Genomic DNA, 24,312 nt, shown 5'->3' with positions numbered 1-24,312 from the left:
CGCAAGAAATTATCGAACACTTTTTTGATCCGACCTTCGACGACGAAACGGTAGAGTTTTGAATATTTGTTTATTAGCTAAATTAGACGTGGAAAATTAAAAAACAAAAAAATCCAAAATTCGACATCGGATCGAGTCCAAATTCTACACACATGTTGGTGCTAACCTTAATGACGTTCGATAAAAATTTCGGAAAATTTCGCCATTAGGGGGCGCAATAAACGAGGAAATTGTATTTCTTCTACAAAATTTCGCCGCTAAAACGCTACACTGACTTCTCGCTACTCCTACCACAGTCAAATCCTTTGTATCCACAGGTTCAGGGTAGCGTTTTGAACACATGCTTCGCGTTGTGCCGGCGAAATGCACATTTCTTGTTGCGTTGTGCCGGCGAAATGCACACTTCTTGGACCCCTGCATAACTGCTTGCAGTTCTAGTTCTATTTCTCCTCCTTGGTGTGTTTTGGTTGTGTGTTGTGATTAAACACATTTTAATTCCCCCTTTTCATCATTAGTTAAATTAAAAGTAGATTCGGATTAAATTCCCTGCTGCTCGCACTGTACCGCTCCCACTGGTTCCTGAACATAGGAACTACTTAGCTCCTTGTAGTTTCCTTCCGGACTCATAACAGAGTGACACGCAAATTGAGACGAGGGAAAACAATGCCGCCGGCCGCCAAGGTAACTTTCTCTCTCTATTTAGATTTTAGTGTTGTGTGTTGGCGGCATTTGTGAGGATGTTTCAGAGGACTTCCTCGGGCCGTTGTCCGGACAATCGGACAGTGTCTCCGAGTCCGTTTGAAGGATTTTATTATAGCCCTGGGCTGTTAGGACTGTTGGGGTTTTGCCCCCCTGCCCCCAGTATTAACTAAACAACACTATATGGTGCTTCTAATCCTACCTCTGTGGGATGTTTTCAATGAAGTTAAATACAATAATTGTTTTGAAGCTATTAAGACTAGTTATTTGTGTTGGTCTGTAGTCAGCGTTAGTCCTGTGCATGGACGTGGGGTCTTACATGTCCAGCTCCGACCAGGAACCTCCCTTCGAGCAGGCCAAGAAGGTCGTTCAGAAGTTCGTTCAGCGTCAGGTAATATACCCGGTCGAACCACACCAAGCAGTGAGTAGACCAGGTCAGAGTCTAACCCTCAAGCTGTTTGTACCATTCATTAACATGCAAGCATCCTATGTTATCACAGGTGTTTGCAGAGAATAAGGATGAGTTGGGATTGGTGTTATTCGGCACAGAAACTACAGACAACCAACTGGACCATGATGGCCAGTACCAGAACATCACCGTCCATCGCAAGTTAATGATTCCAGACTTTAAGCTTCTGGAGGAAATTGAGCATCAGATCCATCCTCAAAGCCAACAGGCTGATTGTATCTTTTCCCAAACAAAAATTCAATAGTGCCTGAGAACTGTTTTAGCAGTCATCTAATTAATTGTAATAGCAATATGAAATGTAGTACAATGTACCTTTAAACACAGTATTTTTGTAATGTTCAGGGGTATCCAAGGCTATCGCTGTATCAAACAGTGCTTGAGTTCACTGTGGATCCATCATTGATGATTTGCTCCATAACTGCTGTTTATCAGGGCTGGACGCTCTTGTTGTCTCCATGGATCTCATTCAAAAGGAATTACCGTAAGACTGTTGGCCCTCTCCTCTTGTGTTATAATCCATGAGTCACTAAGTCACGAAGAAACGCAATTTTTTTTTCATACAAAACTATTCAAATCGTATTCACTGCAATACGATTTCATCAAAACTTGAACGTTTGAGATTGATTATAGTGGGAAGAAAATATTAAAAAAAATTAAACGTAGCACGTCATTCTACGTTTTGCGTGCAACCCATTTTTCTGCCTTGTCTTTCAGAATGAAGAAGTACGAGCGTCTAAGCATCGCCATCCTCACTGACCTCAACACCCAGGCCAACCCAGAGCAGCTGGACGTCATCATCAGCAACCTCACCGGCGCTGGCATCACACTGCAGTTCTTGTAGGATGGAAACCTTGAAAGATTGAACCCCTCGCCCTCTCACTCTCACTCGCCCTTGCCCTCGCCCTTCTCCCTCTCCTTCCCCCTCCTGTCTAATGTTGCTCATTCTTCTCTTCAAACTCTTTCAGCTTACCATTCCAGGTCCTGGAAGAGGAGGAGGAGGAGGAGGAGGAAGGAGATGAGGGTGGAGGAGACGGGGTGAGTGGGGGCGCAGGCCGGTCGGGGTGTGTGAAGGGCCTGTCCCAGGAGCAGCAGAAGGGCCTGGAGATCCTGAAGGAGGTGATGTTCACCCTGGACGAGGAGGACGGCTTGGACCAGGTCTACACGTTCAGGTTGGTGATCCTGTCAACACAAAGGCGAAGGTCAGGGGTTCGATTCCCCGCTTGGGTCACCCATGCTAAGAATGTAAGCACTCACACATTGTAAGAGGCTTTGGAAAACGATAGTTATGATATAACTCTAGTTCTATGATTGTGACGTAGTAAGGCTTCGCCTTGTGGGCTTGTCCCGTGGAGTCCGGAATCATTTCGGGACAATTGCTGTACTGCCTTTAATTGAATAAAAAATAATTAATGTCGAGACAGCTTTAGATTTTAAGTCGCTGCACGTATTTTTGAGCACATTGTGCTGCTGCAAGTGATGGAAGAGGTTCGTCGTACTCGACCCTTTAGTTGCAACAGCTTTGAAGCACTCTACAATAAACATGATTCTGTCATTCGTCAGAAAACTTGTACCCAAAACGTTTCCAAACTATGGAGCTATTTGTCTTACATACAAGCTCCTCTGCGCCGCGTTGGCCGGCGGACTCCATGTTTCGCGCCGTAGGGAATTAGAAAAGCGATGTGAGTGAAGGGGGGCCGGGCCATGTGTGTGTGAGCCGGAGGCAGAGCGGGAGAGAGATAAGCAGAGTTACGAAATAGCAGGCGGCATTCGCAGTTCGAAACTGCTGTTATTTCGGTAAAATATGCTGTACTTTCAACGTAAATGAATCGATGTTGACGATAGCGTCTCGTTCCATTTTTCGTTTGAAAAAAATATATATATTTCAAATATCGATATATCGCCCAGCCCTACCGGCGCACACCGCCGCTCATCCTCCACGCTATTATTTCGGCATTTGGAGGGTACAGCAGGTGGGAAACTAGATTGCTACGCCTACAATCATAGAACTAAAGTTATAATATCATAACTATCGGTCTATTTCATGTAGGCTACGCCGTCTAGGCTTCGCCTTATTGGCTAAGGCAAAGCAGCGAGCGGAGCCCAATCAATGTACTCCTGCTGGAACCCAGTCAAAAAAACCTAAGTCACAGGGTACATCAGATTCAAAAAAGCAGAGGATGTGCAAAACACAACAGCTTAATAAAAAACGAATACCTCTTAAGGAAACCACACAACGGACCAACTGCCCGATTTGCTTCGGTAAATGAAGTCGGGCTATTTAATCTTGCCGACTCGAACACCGACATGGGCGGTACACACCTACGGGATTACAGCCGACGCCGTACGTTCCGCGCTTGCGCAAGATGCAATGTCTCCAAAACAACGGGCGGCGCTAATCTGTATTGTGTGCCAAAAAACACAAAAACCGGAAGTAGCTGGTCCTGTTCTTCGATTACACTGTTTATCTGGTATGTTTACCATCCTCACTTCCGGGCTTCACATATTCGCTAGTCAAGCTGCTAGCCCTCCACCAATCAGAATGGTTACAGAATGACCGACTTGAATGGCCGATTACACATCATTGAATCAGCTGAAATGAACGCCGGCGTGGCCGATTTGAGCAACCACACCAAATAGACTCATGTCACCGACGGCGATTTTCTTACCAACGGCAATTTTCTCACCGACGCCGGTCCGGTGTCGGTGAAAAACTCTTTAAAAACTCTGGCTCAATCCGTGTTTCATGGAACCCATTAAAAGGAAAAGAAAAAACGGAGCAATACGCTTTCCATTAGGTCCGCTGCCATCGGGGGCGGGGCTATGGAGTCCAACTCGCCAATAAGCAACTTCTCTCGTCCGTTTCTCATTGGAAAAACGGCAGGAGGGATATACTGGCAGACGAATCCAACTCGTCAACTGGCGAGCCAATAGGAACCCCTCTAGTCCCTTTCTTATTTGATAAAACGGCGGGTGAGATATACTCGCAGTCAAGTCCAACTCCCCAATATTAACGATGCCGGTATGAACCGTAACTCTCAAGCATAAAGAGGCTTAAAAGAAAATGCCTATATTCTTAAGCCGTAGAAGGGGCCCCAAACTCCAATACAGAGTGGCCGAATGAGCCCCTGGACTTGTCTAACATGTAAAACGGACAAGGGGCCGGAGGAAGACCAAGACGCCGCCTTGCAGATGTCTTCCACCGATACGCCTCTGAGTAGAGCCGTTGAAGCGGCCACGCCAGGTGTCGAATGAGCTTTAACGCCCAACGGTGGCACTAAGCCCTGCCGAGAGTAGGCTTAGCAAACACCCTCGCATATCAAGTGAGAAAACCCCTGTTTAGAGAGAGCGCGGCCCCTGCCAGCGTTGCTATAATAAACAAACAACTGTTGGGTGGAGCGGAACGCGGCCAAGCGCTCGCCAGCGCTCGCACCGGGCACAGGAGATGCAGCTCTGCCTCCGCCTCACTAGAATGATGCAGGGGATGAAAAGCCTTAAGCACAATATCCCTTGTCCAAAAATAATTGTTAATGTTCTTTGGGAGGAACTCAGGATTAGGTCTGAGCAGCACAAAGGAGCTGTCCTTGTTAAGCAACAAGCAGCTCGGGCTGACAGACAGAGCCGTCAACTCACCGGCCCGCTTGGCAGAAACCAGAGCCAATAAGAGTGCCGTATTAAAATGGACAGGGCATCCAAAGGGGCCTGAGACACAGGCTTGAAAGGGTCTCTGGACAACCCACGCAACACGGTTGGGAGATCCCAGTGTGTTGTAAGCATGCGCGAAACAGGCCTCACACGTCCAGCCCCACGCAAGAATCCCTTGACCAGTGGATGGCTGTAGACCGGTCTACCATCACAGACTGCATGGCCAGTCGAAACGGCTAATGCACACCGTTTTTTTTTTTTCACAGCAGTATGAAATAGACGATTAACTAATGCCTGTATGTGAAGTTTGCGTGTGATTGCATTGACTTGGCTGGATTTGCATGCAGCGTAAGGGTAATTGAAGTGGCTTAAGCAGCCCAATTTATTAGGGCACCAATTTGGGGCGATCAGAAATACAAATCCGATGACACAGATTTACTTCCATATCCCGAGGGTTGAGAGAGAACCACCACCTTCAGTGTTGGTTCTCTCTGGACACGAACAGGTCACCTGAGCCATCCCGAACCTCCGCCTGATCAGTCTTGACAATGTCGGGATGTAACTGCCACTCGTCTCGGCGGGGCCGCCGCGAGACATGAGGTCAGCCCCGAAGTTCTTGATGCCCGCGATATGCAGGGCTCTTAGACTGAGGAGATACTGATGAGCCCAAAGCCAGAGCTCGACCGCCTTCAGGTGGAGAGCAGAGGAGCGCACTCCCCCCTGTTTATTTATGTATGCCGCCGCCGACACACTGTCTGTCCTTATCAGAACGTGGCGGCCACGTACCAGGTGAAAGATATGCAACTTTCCTCACAGCGGCGAGTTACACCCCTGTGGGGGGTGTAAGCCACTTGCCTCTGAATGAGTGAGAGAGGCACGTTCCTCCAATGACAGGCACTGGTACTTGTACATCCCACCCATGAAGGCAATGCAGAGAAACTTCCTGGGCGCCTGAACGAACAGGGACGTCGAACAGGGACGCCGAACAGGGACGCCGAACAGGGACGCCGAACAGGGACGTGGAAGTAAGCATCCTTGAATTCCAGGGATGTGAACCAGTCACCCTCTCTCACACATCGGAACAGCGCTCTGATTGTAAGCATTCTGAATTTCCTCGCGGCAACAGATTTGTTGAACACGCGAAGATCCAGAATGGGTCTCTTCCCTGACTTCTTGGAAACAAGGAAGTAGCGGGAGTAAAACCCTAGGTGTGACTCATGGGAGGGAACGGTAGTGATGGCCCCCTTCTCCAAGAGACTGGCCACCACTGCTGCAGAGCCGTGCATGCCACTGGGTCCCGTAGCCTGGTCTCCACCAAACCCATAAAGGGTGGGGGACGGTGCTTGAACTGTAGGATGGCCCCATCTCAACGTATTGTCCAACCACGATGGTAGAAGGCACCGCTCTTGCCAACATGCATAGCGGTCGGAGAGAGGGCGAGCTGACAGCTGAGGAACACTGTCCAGGAATAACCTGTATTCCTCGGCCCCTACCCTCTCCACACTGTGTGTGAACCAAGGGGGGCATTCCATGAAAGAAAGGGGGCTCAGCGAGCATGGTAGACGTTACAGAATCAGTCATTGTACAAACAGCGAGCTGTCTAGACACTGCGCTTGTGCCCGCTGAACAGGTAGCAAGCCGTCTAGCCACCGCACTAGGATCTCCGCGTTGTCCGCTAGCTGTTACCACAGCGCGCAGACCTGTCTTCCCACCTTGTAGGAAGGAGGTAGAGGGAATAATGATGGGCGGAAAGAGGCAGCCTAGAGGAATGCACAACAAGCGTAGGACGCAGTTGGCCTATGGAATGTCGCTCTTTTGGTAGTATTTACTGCCGTTATCTTTGTAAGGGAAGGAAAAACTGGGAGCCAGCTTGCGGTGCTTCTGGCTCAGCTGTGCTGCTCCCCCCTGCTGTTGGTGAAGTCCTTCACCGGGGTACTCAGTGTCGAAGGGTCCCCACCCACAGCGGTGAAAAAATGCTGGACGGGTGGATACGGGTAGGGCTGGGCGATATGGACCAACAGCCATATCTCGAAATCTTCAAGCAGAATATCGATATAAGATGGGGGGGGGGGGGGGGGTGGACTAGACACTGCCTCCGCCTCGTATTTGAGAACCCTATAATATATAACATCACGGCCAAAAGCTTTTTGCGCCTCCGAAATATTATGAACCGTAACGACTGCGTGGGGAGGGGCGTACATGACATGCTATTTTATGTATTCTTTAATATAGGTATTAATGGGCAACTAACACAGTATTCAAAGACGTTCCCGAAATTCTGCCGTGCAGCCACGGTACCATGCGCACTGTTTACAGTGGATGTATCGCAATGGCGAGGCGCACATAGCCTTTAGCCGTGTTCTGTTAATATTCTAGAACACACGGGAGGCATGTCGCAGTTCATGTACTTCAGCGAGTCAAAGCCAAAGTTCCTTTCCCCCAATTCCTTCTCAACCATGGCTCAGATAACCCCCAATACAGTCTCGTTGTGGAAATACAAGAGACGTCAAAGAACCGACAAGAAACACTTGCGTTACAGTGTGTGTGTTCACACACATATGTGGCGCTCGCACGGCCGTGTCTCTTGGCGGGCCAACGTCTCTGGGCGGGCCAGGCAGAGTAAGGGGAGGAGCTTAGATGCTTTGTGACAGACCAAGACATTCCAAATCAGCGCGCTTGAGCCTCCGTTTTTTCAAAGGCGAGCAGAACAGCTAGTGCTCGTTTTACACCAAACGCAAGTTTTAGCCACTGGGGGACCATAGGCAGGCTAGGGGAACTCATATTTACGTTAGAAAACCTCATAAAGTGAGATTTTCATGTCATGGGACCTTGAATGTTTTATGTTTGGGTCTCGCGGAGTGAGAAACCTTGAAGTTACTGTGGAGTTACCGTTATTACTATACCTACCTACCGTTTCGATTTACAATTACTATTCCTACCGTTCAGAATTGAATACAGTTTGATGGTTGAATAAACCGTGGACTAGACACTGCCTCCGCCTCGTATTTGAGAACATTATAATATATAATATCATGGCCAAAAGCTGTGTGCACCTCCGGAATATTATGGACAGAATTGCAACCCTTTGGTTGCGACAGTTTTTAAGCACTCTCCACAAATTACGTGATTTTGTAATTCGTCAGACAACTTATATCCAAACCATTTCCATACTATGGAGCCGTTGGTCTTTCGCTTGCAAACAAGCTCCTCGGAGCTGCATGCGCAGGCGGACTCCATAGCTGTGTTCGAAATCGTTCCCTATCACGGATATAGTGCACTATATAGGGTGCTCGCCATTTTGTAGTGGTGTTCGAATTCTCAGTGGTTAATTTCATCCACAATATAGTGCACTTCAAATACCCAATGAATAGTGAACGATTTCGAACACGGCTCATGTTGCAAAAAGTGACGTGAGTCAGTGGAGGGGGGGGGGGCAGGCAGAGACTGTGTGTGTGAGCCGGAGGCAGAGCGGGAGAGACGTAAGCAGAGTTACGAAATAGCAGGCGGCAGGCGCGGTTCGAAACTGGTGTTATTTGGAACAAATGTGCTGTAATTTCAACGCAAATTAAATTATATCGATATTGACGATATGTTCTCGTTTTATATCGCGTTTGAAAAAATATCGATATTTTTTAAATATCGATATATCGCCCAGCCCTAGATACGGGACACTGATTAGCACGCCGGCATGTCATCCGACATGGAGGTTTGAAGCGGGGCTGGCATGGTGATACCCTTGATGGCCCACGCCTCGCCCATGATCTCTCCAAATAAATCGGCCATCCGGTCCAGGGCGGTGGAAGCCCTGGACCAGGAGAACCCCGACTGTGAAGACATCGTCCGACGAGTTGTCGTCGTCCACCTCGATGGGGTCGCTGTCGTCGACGTTGTCGTCATTTGGAACTCCGGCGTTGATAATGACGATGGCCTAGGGGAGAGCACCACCGACGGGGAAAAGAAAAGGTTCCTGGAGAGGTGCCCCTCTTCAGGCAACGCGCGGCAGGCGGCACAGGAGGCAGGGGTTGACATAGCAGCCGCGTCTTGTTCCGAGGCAACGGAAACATGCCATGTGCTCGTCACCCGGCGCCAGAGAAGCGGGACAGGAGGAACAGCATGGCCCTGAAAAGTGCCCTGCTCTAAGGGAACCGCTCTTCAATGGCCCTAAAAAGGGCAGTTTTTCTGTTGCCTCGCCCACGCCGCTGCCACAAGGTATCTCTGAAGAAGTCATCGTACTTGCTGTTGTTCCTAACTGTTGATCGGACAATGCTGAAAGAAAAGGGAGAATGAGCGGCGGTGTGTGCTGCCTTATATACACGGTGCCACGGGAAATGTGGGCGGTGCCCACTTTGATTGTTGCATAGCTGAGAATTTCAGTGCACGCCCACGGGACAAGCCCATAAGGCCAGGCCTAGAAGGCGTAGCCTACCTGAAATAGAACAGCGTCCACCAAATGACCTACATTATATATAATGTTAATAACTAATATTTCTAAGTCTTAAATAATTTCTGGGCACTGACGATTAGTTGGTCACTTTGAGTCTTTTGTTCACTTGCCGTGGTTGTTAATGTTGTGGAAAGCTGTTGTATTGAACAGGAACATATGTATGTGTGCCCGCCCTCTGTTGCAGCGGGGCCATAAGGAAGCTGTCCATGTTCAAGAATATTGAGAAGAGACCCATGGCGTGGCCCTGTCAGCTGACCATCGGCAGCACCGTGGCCATCCGCATCGTGGGGTACAAGGCTGTAAGTACAGCCCTGCGCCCGTCACTCATTCTGTAGTGGGCTATATCCTGAATGGTCCCTGAAAGGAGGCATTCCGCCCAAGTGTTGCTTCTCATCTGCCTTGTAAAACCTGCTAGACTGTGACTAACAGGGTTTTGATGGTACATGTCCACGAGGGCCAACCACGCCTCCAACAAACCAGTGCTTTCTGTCTCCCCCTATACAGCGCTGTCTCCCCCTACCCAGCGATGCCTCCCCCTGTCTCCCACTCACCAACACTAGAGATAGACCGATATGTTTTTTTCAGGGCCGATACCGATTATTTGTAGTCAAGGGGGCCGATAACCGATATTTGGACCCGATATTAATTTACAGAAAAAGGGAAAAAATATTGGCGTGACATTTTTGGATAATACAAACTCCAACACTTAACTTCATTTAAATGCCTTTAACCACTTAATCGTCAAATCCCACGGGCGGATACGTTTTAGTTACACCACCCCTTCCCCCCAACATGCTGGGTCAATTTTCGGCATCATTCAGTTGAGTGATATAGTCATGTCATACACCGTTTGAAAGGTTAGAATCTCAGGAATGTCATCCAATGTCAACCATTCGGTGGAGTAAATATGTTTAGCGAATAGATCAAAAATATCCTAGTGTCTTAGGTCAAAATAGCCCCCCTCACCCTCCTCCTCCCTTGGTCCATTCTAACTTTATCGTCGCTGTGGATATCCTTTAGCCTAGAAATCTAGACGCCCCAGGCGGCAGCAAATTTAATTTGCAGCCAGGGAGGTCTAGCCTTCTGTCGTCGTTTTTCGCTGCTGGAAACCGAAAAAGGGACAGGCCAATCAGATCATGAGGGGTGGAATCGAGCCGAATGACGACAGAGCTGCGACGGTTCCGTGTTAGAGGTAAACAATAATGGCTGCTGCTGCTGGCAAACAGCTGTCTTTCAACTCGGCTTTGGCCGCGACTCTTCAAGACTTGAAGTTATCATTTTCTCTGAGAAATGAACAAAGAAATGCACTGAAGTCTTTCCTTGAAATGAAAGATGTATTCTGAGTTTTTCCGACCGGATACGGTAAAAGTTTGATTTTAGAGCGACGGAAATTTCCGTTGTTCCGACTACGTCACCTTCTTCGTTGCTCTGATTGGTTGTAGCGCTATCCTATTGCGTGCAGAGGGAACTTGAAAGACAACCGTTTATCCCGCCCACACTGCCACCGTACGAGACCAGACCCAATATCTTTCCAATATGGGTCTGGCTTGCCAGGCTAGATATCCTTAGCAATGACTTGATACTTCATGTTGGGTCTTAAAATGTTCATAAGAGTCCACAGAAATCGAATATCAATATTATTTTAGTCTAATTACATTGTGTATATGCACAAGCCATCTTATACAAAGCAGCCGAAAAATAGAAAACCGAAACGCTGCAATGTTTTTTTGTGGAAAACTGTGAATAAGGGTTTGAATTCCGCTATTGTCTGATTCATGGAATCCGCTGTGTTTGCCAGGGTCTCACGGTGACATAGAGCCCTTACACATGTCTGTAAGATCAATACTTCCTTGTTTACAAGCCTTACAAGCCAATGAGGCGATCACTATCAAAACGGGGCATGTATACTTTGATTGACAGCTACACCAGCAGACAGCAAGGGTCGGGGACGGGCCTTAGATATCCTAATAGCCAATGAAAATAAGTTTCTGTCGATATCGTCTCACGTGTGGTTGAGAAAACAAATGTGCAAGGGGTGTGCGTAAACTAGCAGGCTCTTCCCCAGAGTGTGAGTGTGAAGCAAGTGGTTGATCAGCGCGCTTGTGTGTGGTTGGTTTATTTTGACATAATTATTTATAGTATTTTTACTATTTCATTTTTGTTGTTTATACCATTGCAATTTTCACTATTTAAGTAGAAAACACTTTGTTTGAGCTTTTTTTGTCCGTCGTGGCTCTGCGTGTAACCAGAGTGTGTATCCAATCAGATGGTGCTGTGGGTTGGACAATGCTGGAGACAGCATAGTGACAACAGACAAGAGAGGCGCGGCTGCATCAGAGCCAAAATAACCCAGTTTTAAATTGATCTCTTATCGGCCGTTGGATAAAAAAAAAAGGCAGAAGCCGATATGCGTCAAAATGCCGAATATCGGCGCCGATAATCGGCCCGGCCGATAATCGGTCGATCCCTAACCAACACCGCCTCCCACTAACCAGCGCTGCCTCCCACCAACCAGAGCTGCCTCCCACTAACCAGCGGTGCCTCCCACTAACCAGAGCTGCCTCCCACTAACCAGCGCTGCCTCCCACTAACCAGAGCTGCCTCCCACTAACCAGCGCTGCCTCCCACCAACCAGAGCTGCCTCCCACCAACCAGCGCTGCCTCCCACTAACCAGCGCTGCCTCCCACTAACCAGCGCTGCCTCCCACTAATCAGAGCTGCCTCCCACTAACCAGCGCTGCCTTCTTCACCAGTGCTGTCTCCCACTAATCTGAGTTGCCTCCCCCTAATCAGAGCTGCCTCCCCCTAATCAGAGCTGCCTCCCCCTATCCAGCGCTGTCTATGTCCGGGTCGGACCATGACAATGTATGGTTTGGGGTGCTTTTCTATTCTTCTTTAAACCTGGTAATAAGTCTTATGATTGGTGGTTCCCCTCCTCATGGTCCTCTGGTCTAGCAGATGGTTTCCTCATGGTCCTCGGGCCTAGCAGATGGATTCCTCATGGTCCTCTGGCCTAGCAGATGGTTTCCTCATGGTCCTTGGGCCTAGTAGATGGATTCCTCATGGTCCTCTGGCCTAGCAGATGGTTTCCTCATGGTCCTCTGGCCTAGCAGATGGTTTCCTCATGGTCCTCGTGCCTAGCAGATGGTTTCCTCATGGTCCTCTGGCCTAGCAGATGGTTTCCTGGAGGCTGTCCCCCTCCTCATGGTCCTCCCTCCATGGTCCCTGACCTCCAGGTGACTGACGAGAAGCTGAAGAAGATGTGGACCACGGTGGACGCGCAGAGCGGCCAGCGGGAAGACGTGAAGAGAGAGACGGTGTACTGCCTGGACGACGACAACGAGACGGAGGTGCAGAAAGACGACACCATTCAGGGTAAGAGAGAGCGATGACCCCCCTGCCGAACAGTCAGAAGTGGATTGTGCCGACAGTTCATGTTTATTCATTTAACGGGCCAATGTTTTCTTAGGTGAACTTCCAAATACAGTCGAAACGCCATGATGATGACCTTCCATTTTGAACGTTGTTTGTCATTTGAAACCCAACTGCTGTTTTACTTTCTTAAAAAATATGTATGGTTAAGAAGTGTGTGTGTGTGTGTCTTTTCCAGGTTTCCGTTATGGAAGTGACATTGTTCCCTTCTCCAAAGTGGACCAGGAGCAGATGAAATACAAGCATGACGGCAAGTGCTTCGCTGTTCTGGGCTTCGCCAAACAAAACACGGTACGGGGTTCCTATTATTCACACTGCCCCAAAACAACATGTCTCAACCGGGGGTCTGGGCGCGGCAAAGCCGGGGGTCTGGGTGCGGCAAAGCCGGGGGTCTGGGTGTGGCACAGCCGGGTGTTTGGGAGTGTCGCGTTGGGTCCCCTTACGACCTGCTGCTCAGCATTGTGTCAGAAGCATAGATAGTATATAAAATGGATGTAGCATCCAGGCAGACCTCAGTTATTCCAACTGCATCCAATTCTCTTGGTTTATGCGCGTCGCCATCTTAGTTTGACTCGTCATAGTTTGACTCCGCCTCATTTCCTTTAACCAAAAAAGGGCATTGATCTTGGGCGCAGCCTCTTGGGTGACAGCTAGCTAATGTTGCTAATTCGGTGTATGTCACCTAGATGGGCGTATCTCCCGCCCCCCCCATCAATGGGGGGGGCGGGAGCGACCAAAGCGACCAAAGCGACCAACGCTACCAGCGGCCAAAGTTGAGCGACCAAAGCGACCAAAGCGACCAACGCTACCAGCGGCCAAAGTTGAGCGACCAGAGCGTCAAAAAGAAGTTGAAAACTTTTTAACTTTATGCAAATGACTATGACGCGTGAGAAGATGCTTAGTAAAGGAGAGGTGCATAGTGTGCAGCGGGACACAGGGTCGGTGTAACATGGGGTCCTATGCAGTATAACCACTAGTAAAGTGACCCGACGCTTGCGTTCCCGTGCTTCCCTTGTTTCTGAAGTGAATAACTGTACTGCTTTGAACTGCCGTATTTTCCGCACTATAACTGTACGTCCACACCAGAAGCGAATTCAGCGACCAAATCGCCGGAAGTCATTCACTTTCTATGGGCAAGAGCGACCAAAGCGACCAAAGCGACCAACGCTACCAGCGGCCAAAGTTGAGCGACCAGAGCGTCAAAAAGAAGTTGAAAACTTTTTAACTTTATGCAAATGACTATGACGCGCTTCAGCGGCCAAACACTGACAGCCAATCGGAATGTAGACGCTCTTCGCTTGCGTGGATCCCAGGGAACACCGGCAGGCACATTGGTTCCTACCTACCTTTATTCACTCACTGAACAAAATGTCGGCTGAAGTATTAATCGCGGCTGTAACTGGGCACCCGGTGTTGTATGAACCAACCCTTTTTCAGTTCAGAGATCGAAACGCCATAGTGGTTTGGATACCAAGTGATGACAAGGGGGAGTATTTATACATCTAGAATGTTCGTATTTAAGCGGGAATCATTTTCATTTGCTCTCCATGCCACCAATCTAACCAACCAATCGCGTGTAGCATGCTTTAAACAAAACCAAAAAAGTTTTTGAAATCGTCACATAAACAAACTAATCGACAAGACGAGGGATAAATGACAAGGGATATATCTCTTGTCTTTTATCCCTCTATTCCCCACTATTCACGGAGCCTGAGGTGAATAATTGTTTATTAAATAGTCTGGATAGATAGATAGCCTAGTTGAGTCTTTATTAATACCAAACGACACAAATCGTCGGGAATCCATTTAGGTGGTTCGGCCCACACAGGACAGTAGCCTACAAGACCACACAGAACAAGTCTGACTGGACATACACACAATACATCACACTACAACTAGACACGCGTTGATAGATAGACAGAGAGATAGGCCTAGATAGATAGATATGTTCCATTATTTGCCTTGCGGAGCCAACCAGTCCTGTCCACGTATGCAAATTAGCCATGTGCGCCAATGTCTTTGTTTTGAGTGTGACGAATGAGTGCAGATCATGATTTGCAGATGCAGATCAGTGAAACATATTTTAACTAGCCTACTACAGCACGCAGGGCTTTTTGTTCTCGGTTGTAATTAGCCTACATTTTAGGATTTTTTTTATATTGGGGGGAATCACTGTCCTACTTGTTGTCGAAGCACTTTATCCAACCATCAAAACCGTCTCGGCAATATGGCCAAGGTGTATGGGAGAGTTCACTCTTTGATATGGCTGTCTGTAGGGCCTACTAAAAGCATACGGCTCCTTTAAATCGGCTCCTTTAAATGCGTCTGCATAATTGAATTGTACGTCATGAGCGACTTGAGCGACCAAAGCGAACAGAAAAATTCCGCAGCGAAACTTTGTGAGCGACCAAAGCGTCGGTCGCTCCTGGTGTGGACGTACAGTAAGGCGCACCGAAGTATAAGCTGCAGCAGCTAAATTGAATGATGTGTACATATATAAGCCGCACTGGACTATAAACCGCAGGTGTTTTAATGTTTAATTACCATTAGGGCTGGCCGGAATGCCATTTTTCAGGCTTCGAATACTCGTTGGTTTTTCCGAGCGAATGTTCGAATACTCGTTCCAGAAAAAAACACCATCAAGAACAACATTAATAATCCCTATATACTCCCTGGAACCGATTTTGACAGTATCTGCATATTTTGTTGAAGATTTAATAGCTTTTGAACGTTAATTAGTAGGCCTAAGTAGGTTGAAGTTCCTTAGTTTTTCCCTGTGAAAGCGAACAGCTGTTGTTCCGTTCCAAATCAGCTGTCCTCTCTGCCATCTCAGCCCTTACGGGAGCTTTTCAATTCATCCTGGAACGTGCATCTTTTCAGGGAATTTGTACGTTATATAAGCCGCAGAATCGAAAAATGGGAAAAAAGGCGCGGCTTATAGTCCGAAAATTACGGTAATTTATAACCGTTCTAATATACATTCTCTCGCTCTGGCTGGGCAGGTCCACCGCCACCAGTTCATGGGGAATCAGGCCATGAAGGTGTTCGCCCCCAAGGATGACGAGGTAGGACCTGAAGAGCAGTCCATCTTCTCTAGTCAAATAGCATTTGTTATGAGATGAAACACATGTGACTTTCTATTCAGTTTTTGTCCACTTAAACTGTAATGCTACGTTGTGCGTGTGTGTGTGTGTGTGCAGCACGCGGGTGTGGCGCTGTCCTCCCTGATCCGCGCGCTGGACGAGCTCAAGATGGTGGCCATCGTGCGCTACACCTACGACCGACGCTCCAACCCGCAGGTGGGGGCGGCATTCCCCTGCATCAAAAGGAAGTACGAGGTGAGCAGGTCGCACTCTGACATACGCTCTGCCCCAAGAGGCACGACAACTGCAGGGCCCATGCCACCAGACTATCAGGAACCTGGACGTTTAGGGGCAGATATTGAAGAGAGCTATATTGAAGAGAGCTAACCCTAAAATAACATTAAATACCAAAGGGATGTTCCACTACATAACGGTGAAACGTACGGTTCAATATAAATACATGTTAGGTTTCACCCCATTTCTGTTGTCACTTTAAACGTTAAATCTTATTCTGTTTCGATGCACTCTTACTATGCACTTCACCGTCACTCCTTATAAATAATTCCCACATCGAAGTTATGCTTTCGATATGGGACTGTTCTCGATGTGTGACTGTTCTCGGTGTCTCAGGGTAACAGAGATGAGTAGATGTAGTGTTGAGACCCAGCCTCAGTAACATCCGCCCCTCCTGCACCTCCCCTAGTGTCTGGTCTACGTCCAGCTGCCCTTCATGGAGGACCTGCGCCAGTTCACATTCCCCTCCCTGGAGAACAAGAAGTCCAAGCCCTCGGGTAGGAGCGCTGAGCTTAATGCTGCTGCGGTTTGACTCCCAGCTCAAAGGTTTTCTCCGGTCTGCCTGCAGGCATCTTTGAACAAGGTGCTGTTCGTAACAAAGTCAAATGTCGCTTAGATAAAAGTGTTTGGGAAATTAAATGTTAAAAAGGCATGCCACTTAAAAAGGGTCAGATAACAAGCTCTTAATCTTTGTTTGATTTTCAAGCTGTAAAGGCAGCTTGAAATTTTTTCCTTTCACACAGGTAGCATAAATCATTAATCCCGGTGGGGCGGTCTCCGTGTGTGACACGTCTGATGAGGCTTATCTCGTGCTATGCTTTGCACGTCTGAGAGTTTATCCGGAGTTCATGTGGGAAAGGCCTATTAGTGAGTAAGTCATGGAAAGTGTGTGTGTGTGTGTGTGCGTGTGCGTGCGTGCGTGCGTGCGTGCATGCCCGCCCAGAGAGCCAGCTGTCTGCGGTGGATTCCCTGATTGACTCCATGATGCTGGTGAAGGAGGACGAGATGGGAGAAGAGGTGGACCTGTTCAAGGTTCACCACCTGCCCAACCCCTCCTTCCAGAGGCACTTCCAGGTAGTAAACATCTCGACTGGAAGACTGGTGCTGTTAGAGCAGACATCCCTACTGGATGACTTGGAATAGCTTCCTTCTTACATCGTTTCACGTTGTCATTGACGAAACAATTACACAATTTTCCAGAATCCCATTGTTTAGTTAGTAGTTTGCTCCACCAGTAACTCCCAATCCTTTCTTTATGAGTTCTCCAAGTGGGCAGCATGTGGGTCAGGAGGTGGAGGGATTGCTTTTATTGCTTATAATGTTTGATCCTCTGAAGACAGTAAAGTAATAACCAGCAAAACAAGAAAGTTGGAAAAAATAATATTAATACCATTGGAAATATTAAAAAAGAATATGCTTTATCACCATTAAATGCTCAGACTCAATAAGGAAGTGAATGGGTTATAGATGTACCCACCGTCCATCAGAGCAGGAAGGGAGCTTAACTTTTGCCTTACCCATATATTTAAGCAATAGATCACGACAGGCTGTGGTATGTGCTCATTATACCACTGTGAAGGGGGTCGCCGGCCCTCCGCTGCGCGTCGGGGCCGGACAACTCCCCTTAACAGTGGTATAATGAGCACATACCACTGACTGAAGTGATCTATTGCTTTTATACAACAGTTACTATTATGGCAAAACGAAAGTCATAGACACACACTACATTTAAAAAGTAACCAAGAAAGTCAAAGTAGCCGTTTTATTAAAGAATACAAAAAAGTAGTCCCTCCTGGCTGCCTTCAAAATGCACGACGGTCGCTATGCAACACACTTTAGCGTCCCTCCGAGAGAAGGCTCCGATAGAGCGGTTCGCCGACAATTTATCCTATGGAGCAGTTCACTCGCCGTGTGCCTAAGCTTTCGTTAGTCTCTCCATCGCCTTGCTCACACCCGGAGTAACAACATTTACACCCTCTCCATCAGAGGCGGAGTGGCCGTCGGGACGATCGGGAGATTTCCCGGTCGGCCGGCCGGCCAGCGAGGTCAGGTGGACCGGCCTGCAATTGTGTAGCGGCCTGCGAAGTCAGTTGCACCGGCCCACAGTTGTGAGCGGCCGAGGAGCGTCTGCAAGCCGGCCCTGAGCATAATTTATTCCCCGTCGAGACGCCGTGAAAAACCCCGAAATAAACAATATATGTCTCGGGAACATCCAACCAATATTTATACCACTTGCTTACTCTCTATGTCTCATTCATGGTTTTTTTTTTATCTTATTCTTTTTTACTTCATTTAATTCTTCATTATTCAGGCGTTACAGAACTTTCATAGCCATAAATAAATAATACGAACTACAGTTTACTTTGATTAAACAGCTTGCAGGGCAAGTCCATTTTCGGAAATGTAGGGGGATATATGAGCGGCCCCACGTCTAATGGCATGACCCTAAAGACACGTCAGACAGAGAAGGCGAGCAAGTTCGTGGTTGCTTGCTTTTGTTTACCGGCGTTGCTATGGTTACCGGTCTTGTAAGGAAGTGCGCCAATTCTCGGAGTGCCAATTCTCTTCCGCACAGAGCAGAACTGTGGCCTATTTTACACATTTTTATTTTCTTAATTATAATTATATCATTAATTTTTACTGATTTTTTTTTTATTACTGAAAAAAAAAAAAAAAAAACGTTGTTGGCGGGGGGAGGGAGGGCCGGACCGGGGAGGATTCTCCCGGTGGCTATTAGTGTCCCACTCACCCCTGCTCTCCATCATTCAACATATTTTTTACTTTGTAACTGTTTCTAATTCCAGGCGTGGAGTGATATGCAAACTTTCATAGTCATAGCAGTTATGTATACGCTCATTATACAACAGTTAGGAACCAATCAGATCGCTGGATTCAAGCCACCCGTTGTATAAATTGATATATACAATACATATATAGTTGGATATATGGTACAGGTTCTGTTACAGACTATAAAGCCTGGGAATCTCTTAATTGCCTCAATCTAAATTAGGCTACAGTAGCCTACCGTGTTAGCAGACTATGCTACTTAACCTCGGCATGATGATTTACAAGCATTTGTGCTACAAAGGTAAAGAAACAATGATAGCGCCTTTAGTGATCTTTATAACATTTTGAGAATGAGGGGATTTTCAGAGTGTTCACCGTGTCTATTCTGCTTCCTGCCAGTAGGCAGTGGGCTGGGGAACAGAGAGAGACAACATGCGCTTAACAACACCTTATGCTCCTCTGCTGTTGAAATGTAACCCACTACAATTACAAATATACAACCCTTACTTGTGTATATATATATATATATTGTATATTAAGTTTCATGTGGAAAATAATCACCAGGAGCACATTTGTCTTTATATATATATATATATATATATATATATATATATATATATTTGTCTTTGTGTCGTTACCATGGCGGCGGCGCGCATAGTTCGCGACGCCCTGTGTCTCACCGGATTTTGCAAAGTAGTGTTAATTTACTTGTTTTTTGTAAGCCTTTTCGCTAAAAACTGTTTAGCGTATGCATCGTATAGCCGACAGGAACTTTTGGACATCGGTTCCTGCAATTCCGTCAACTTTACGGACGCATTCGGTCTCATCTTGGAAATAGCCAGGACAGCGGAGCCAACTGTCAAACGGATCCGGAGCACCAACGGACAGCGGCGGCGTCACAGATGTAAACAGAGAGGGTCGCGAGGAGGTCTGAATGCCAGGCTAAAACTAGCGCGTTACAGACCATCGCTTCCCAGCATCTTTCTCGCCAATGTCCGATCTCTGGCTAACAAAATGGATGAACTGCGACTGAGGATCACCACCAATAAATGGATTATGGACAGCAACATCATGATTTTCACAGAAACCTGGCTCAACAGCAACGTTCCAGATAGCGCCATCGATCTAGCAGAACGCTACACTCTCCGTGCAGACAGAACGAAGGAGTCCGGTAAGACTAGAGGTGGGGGTCTGTGTATTTATGTCAACAAAGCTTGGTGCACGGACACTACCACCATCGAAAGTCACTGCTCGGATAACATAGAATATCTAATGCTGAAATGTAGACCTTTCTATCTGCCCAGAGAGTTTACATCCACCATTGTGACTGCAGCCTACATTCCCCCGGACGCTAATGCTGCATTTGCAATGAAAGAACTGCACAATGCAATCAGTAAACAACAGACTCTGACCCCCGAGGCAGCCTTTATTGTTGCGGGTGACTTCAACCACTCCAACCTAAAGTCTGTACTCCCCAAATTCCGCCAACATGTCTCCTGCCCCACTAGAGGAGACAAGACATGAGACCATGTATACACAAACATAGCTGATGCTTACAAAGCCGTCCCCCTCCCCCACCTTGGTCAATCTGACCACCTCTCTTTGTTCCTACTGCCTAAGTACTCCCCACTCATCAGACGGGTGAAACCCACAGTGAGGACAGTCAAGGTTTGGCCAGAGGGAGCAGACTCTGCACTTCAGCAGCGGTTTGGTAGCACTGTCTGGAGGGATTTTGCCACTCAGGCCACCATCGACTCCCACACGGATATTGATATATACGCATCCTCTGTTCTGAAACGTATGAACTCTGAAATCAACAGTGTCACCACCCTCAAACGGATTACCATATTCCCTAACCAGAAGCCTTGGATGAACAGAGAGGTCCGACTCCTATTGAAGGCAGGCAACATCGCCTTCAGTTCAGGTGATGCTCGGGCCTATAGCTCATCCAGGGCTAACCTGAAGAGGGGCATCAAAGCGGCCAGGCACTGCAACAAGCTGAGGATCGAGGAGCACTTTAAGAGCAACTCTGACACCCGACGCATGTGGCAGGGCATCCAGGCCATTACGGATTACAAACCGGCCAACATCTCCCCCCCATCCAGTGACGCCACCCTTCCTGATGCGCTTAACCACTTTTATGGACGCTTTGATAGGGAAAACAGGGAGGTGGCCATCAAGGCTGTGCTCCCTGCAGACCACCAGCCCCTCACTCTCTTCCCCATTGACGTGTGTGCAGCACTGAGCAGGACTAATGCACGGAAGGCTGCTGGGCCTGATGGTATCCCGGACGGGTTCTCAGGGCCTGTGCTGTTCAGCTGACTGAGGTCTGAACTGACATTTTTCAACCTGTCACTAGCCCAAGCAGTTGTCCCCGTTTGCCTCAAAACCTCCTCCATCGTGCCGGTGCCAAAACACTCCACTGCAGCAAGCCTGAATGACTTCCGCCCAGTTGCACTTACCCCCATCAGGGGTTTTTCTAGAAAAAATTCACAAGGGGGAAAACATCAATGGCGAGGGAGCAAAGCGACCGAGCGGGGGGGAAGGTGTGGTGTAGTCTATTTTATTGTAGTGGGTATACTGTGATGATTCCCTCCCAGCCTCGTACAATCCCGTCCCACCGGAACGTGTACGCGTGTGGCGCTTATGGGGTGTCGCACCACACTCACTAACGCAGGGGTCTACAACCTGCTGATTTAAGAGTATAACGATTTTGAGCAATCATGGAAAGCTGAGTAGGTTTATCCGTTTTAATAACAGTATGAACAAATACAACACAAAAATGACGAGTTGTCCTTTGTATATCTATAGTAGCAATAGGTGGCACATGCTAAACAAGGACAAAATCTACTCAAAATAATTTAATGAACTCTTTACAACCATGGCTAACCAGTGCATGAGAAGGAGATGACAGGAGACTAATGTTTCACTCTTTCAATTGCTCTAATGTTTCACTCTTTCAATTGCTCTAATTTGAGCTCTTAACTGTTGTTATCTAACATACCATACAGTAATTGAATTGTGTAAAAGTGTGAAATTACTGCACCTTAAAAATGACCATGAATTAGCTATACTCTCATTTGCATAGTGATTAACATTATGAATTTCAATTGTGTATACCAACTGTATGTTGGCTGACATTTACCTAACTCTTTTCCCCTCCACTCTAACCAAGGATGCCTGTTTTTAAATTCCCTAGCCTGACACCCAGTCTGAAAGGCTGGCCAGGGGTTCTCATCTAAAAGTAACAAGGAGATATAAAGTGGGATTAAAACATTGTCTTCTGTTGACTACTTATTATGTGGTTTACACATTAATATGGGAGGACTGGACACACACACACACACACACACACACACACACAGACAGATACACACAGACACAGACACAGACGCGCGCATGCGCACGCACACACACGCGAGAAGGAGGGGCTCGGCCCGCCAACTAAAGGCCGATTTATGCTCAGTTACGTAAGCGTAAGCGCAAGCGCAAGAGGCCCTTGCGCGCCCTTGCGCACCCCTTGCGCGACTTCTCACGTCTTGCGTGCGTCGGGCGATTTTTCTAGACTTGCGTCATTTTTTACGTAAGCTTTTACGCGAGCCGCCCAGCCTGCAAGGCTGTGATTGGTCTGCTGGTCTGGTTACTACTTCCTGTCTGGAGTATCACCCGGCAGGCTCATATACAAAAGCATTAACGTGAAGTGAAGTTAACTTTGCTGCCAACACATTATGTCGTTTTAAAATGTAGAGAGATATGCACATTTATACAACCCCAATGATCAACAACTTCATCACCCCTGTTCCTCTGTCTGTTGCCATCATTCACTGTGTATGGGGAGAACACGATCTGGCACATAAACAAACCAACGACTCCCACAGACAAAGACGTCATTCTCGAGGTCGTCTTCAACGAAAAACTTTCCTCCACATATTACTCCACCTACTGTTCTGGCGGTAAATTGCTTGGCAACACGCGCAACCTAAAAGGGAGCATGAATTGCTTTGAGTAAATTTTGCGCAACAACGTAACACCAACTCTGAAGCATGCAGCCGCCTTAACGTGAAGAGACGCATGGGCAGCTTTGCGCTCCGTAACAGAGACAGGGCAGAGCGGGCAGGGGGAATTTTATGAATGGTGAACGTAGGAGATAATTTCCCCTGCTTAAAGTATTTTATTGCAGTTATACCCAACCGGTATTTGCGAAAAATAAACACAGAAGTGAAAGATCTGTCACAAGACGATTGATACGTGTCCGTGCACATTTTTAAGTGGGTATACGCAAATCCTGGTGCGTTCCTAGTGGGTATACGGCATATACCTGCGTATCACGTAGACTACACCACTTCCCCCCCCTTCCGCGGTGCGGAGCTTTTGAAAATTTGCAAGACAATCCTTGCTTTTCTTCACCCCGCGGCACGACATTTTAAAAACACTGTAAACTAAGTCACCAAACGCTATATTTTCTTTCTTCTCAGACACTCTCAGATTCACTGAACTGATAAATTTGGTTCGGGAGAAGAGATAAAAGCCCGCCTACACTGTAAACTGATTGGTTGACTTACCGATCCAGGCCAATCAGGAGGCGCCTGCGGCTCACGTGCACACTGCCTCATGCAGTTTCTAGATCCCTCTCTGTTGTGCTGCGCGCTCGCTACACAGATGCGAACGCGGTTAGGAGCACGTCTGTCTCCTGTGCGCGGTCTTGCTCGCTCGCTCTCCATTCCGGGAGATTTTAAGTAATTTAAAATTTTCGACAAGGAGGCGCTGGGTTGAAACAAGGAGGCGCAGCGCCCCCCTTTCCCGGTTTAGATTAACCCCTGCCCATCATCTCAAAGTGCTTCGAGAGGCTAGTCCTGGCTCACCTCAAAACCTGCCTGCCACCCACACTGGACCCTTTCCAATTCGCCTACCGCCAGAACAGGAGCACAGAGGATGCCATCTCCACGGCACTCCACTCCGCCCTAACCCACCTTGACAACAGCAACACCTATGTCAGAATGCTGTTTATTGACTTCAGCTCAGCGTTCAACACCATCATCCCCTCCAAACTGATCACCAAGCTTACTGAGCTGGGCATCAACACCTCCCTCTGTACCTGGATACAGGACTTCCTAACCAACAGACCACAGTCTGTCAGGTTGGATGAACACACTTCCTCACCCTGAACACTGGCGTTCCACAGGGCTGTGTGCTGAGCCCCCTCCTCTACTCCCTCTTCACCTACGACTGCACAACTATACATGGTTCCAATACGATTGTCAAGTTTGCAGACGACACTACGGTGATTGGTCTCATCAGCAACAACGATGAGACGGCCTATAGGGAGGAGGTCCAACACCTAACTGCATGGTGCGCCAACAACAACCTGGCTCTCAACACTAAGAAGACGAAAGAGCTCGTCGTTGACTTCAGGAAGTCTAGAGGTGGCACACACACCCCCATCCGTATCAACAGGACAGAGG

The 24,312-nt window shown here is 47.8% G+C and overlaps 1 protein-coding gene across 2 annotated transcripts in view; it reads left to right on the top strand.

Annotated features, from left to right (window-relative positions):
• Positions 1-627: 627 nt before the first annotated feature.
• xrcc5 (X-ray repair complementing defective repair in Chinese hamster cells 5) overlaps positions 628-24,312 on the top strand; it is a 32,257-nt gene continuing 8,572 nt past the window's right edge. Inside the window, exons 1-13 of one of the 2 annotated variants that reach the window (XM_056579197.1) lie at positions 628-681; positions 983-1,090; positions 1,200-1,383; positions 1,601-1,649; positions 1,883-2,005; positions 2,134-2,337; positions 9,439-9,553; positions 12,491-12,629; positions 12,865-12,977; positions 15,689-15,751; positions 15,887-16,024; positions 16,473-16,560; positions 17,007-17,137. In XM_056579197.1, coding sequence (XP_056435172.1) covers positions 664-681; positions 983-1,090; positions 1,200-1,383; positions 1,601-1,649; positions 1,883-2,005; positions 2,134-2,337; positions 9,439-9,553; positions 12,491-12,629; positions 12,865-12,977; positions 15,689-15,751; positions 15,887-16,024; positions 16,473-16,560; positions 17,007-17,137 — 1,473 coding nt within the window. In that variant the 5' untranslated portion in view covers positions 628-663. The remainder of the gene's footprint in view (positions 682-982; positions 1,091-1,199; positions 1,384-1,600; positions 1,650-1,882; positions 2,006-2,133; positions 2,338-9,438; positions 9,554-12,490; positions 12,630-12,864; positions 12,978-15,688; positions 15,752-15,886; positions 16,025-16,472; positions 16,561-17,006; positions 17,138-24,312) is intronic. The other variant, XM_056579196.1, reaches the window with a different exon arrangement.

Source organism: Gadus chalcogrammus, chromosome 20, assembly GCF_026213295.1.
Source record: "Gadus chalcogrammus isolate NIFS_2021 chromosome 20, NIFS_Gcha_1.0, whole genome shotgun sequence".
Lineage (NCBI taxonomy): Eukaryota > Metazoa > Chordata > Actinopteri > Gadiformes > Gadidae > Gadus > Gadus chalcogrammus.
The sequence above is the reverse complement of the archived record's forward strand: the minus strand, read 5'-3'. Positions and strand labels throughout refer to the sequence as shown.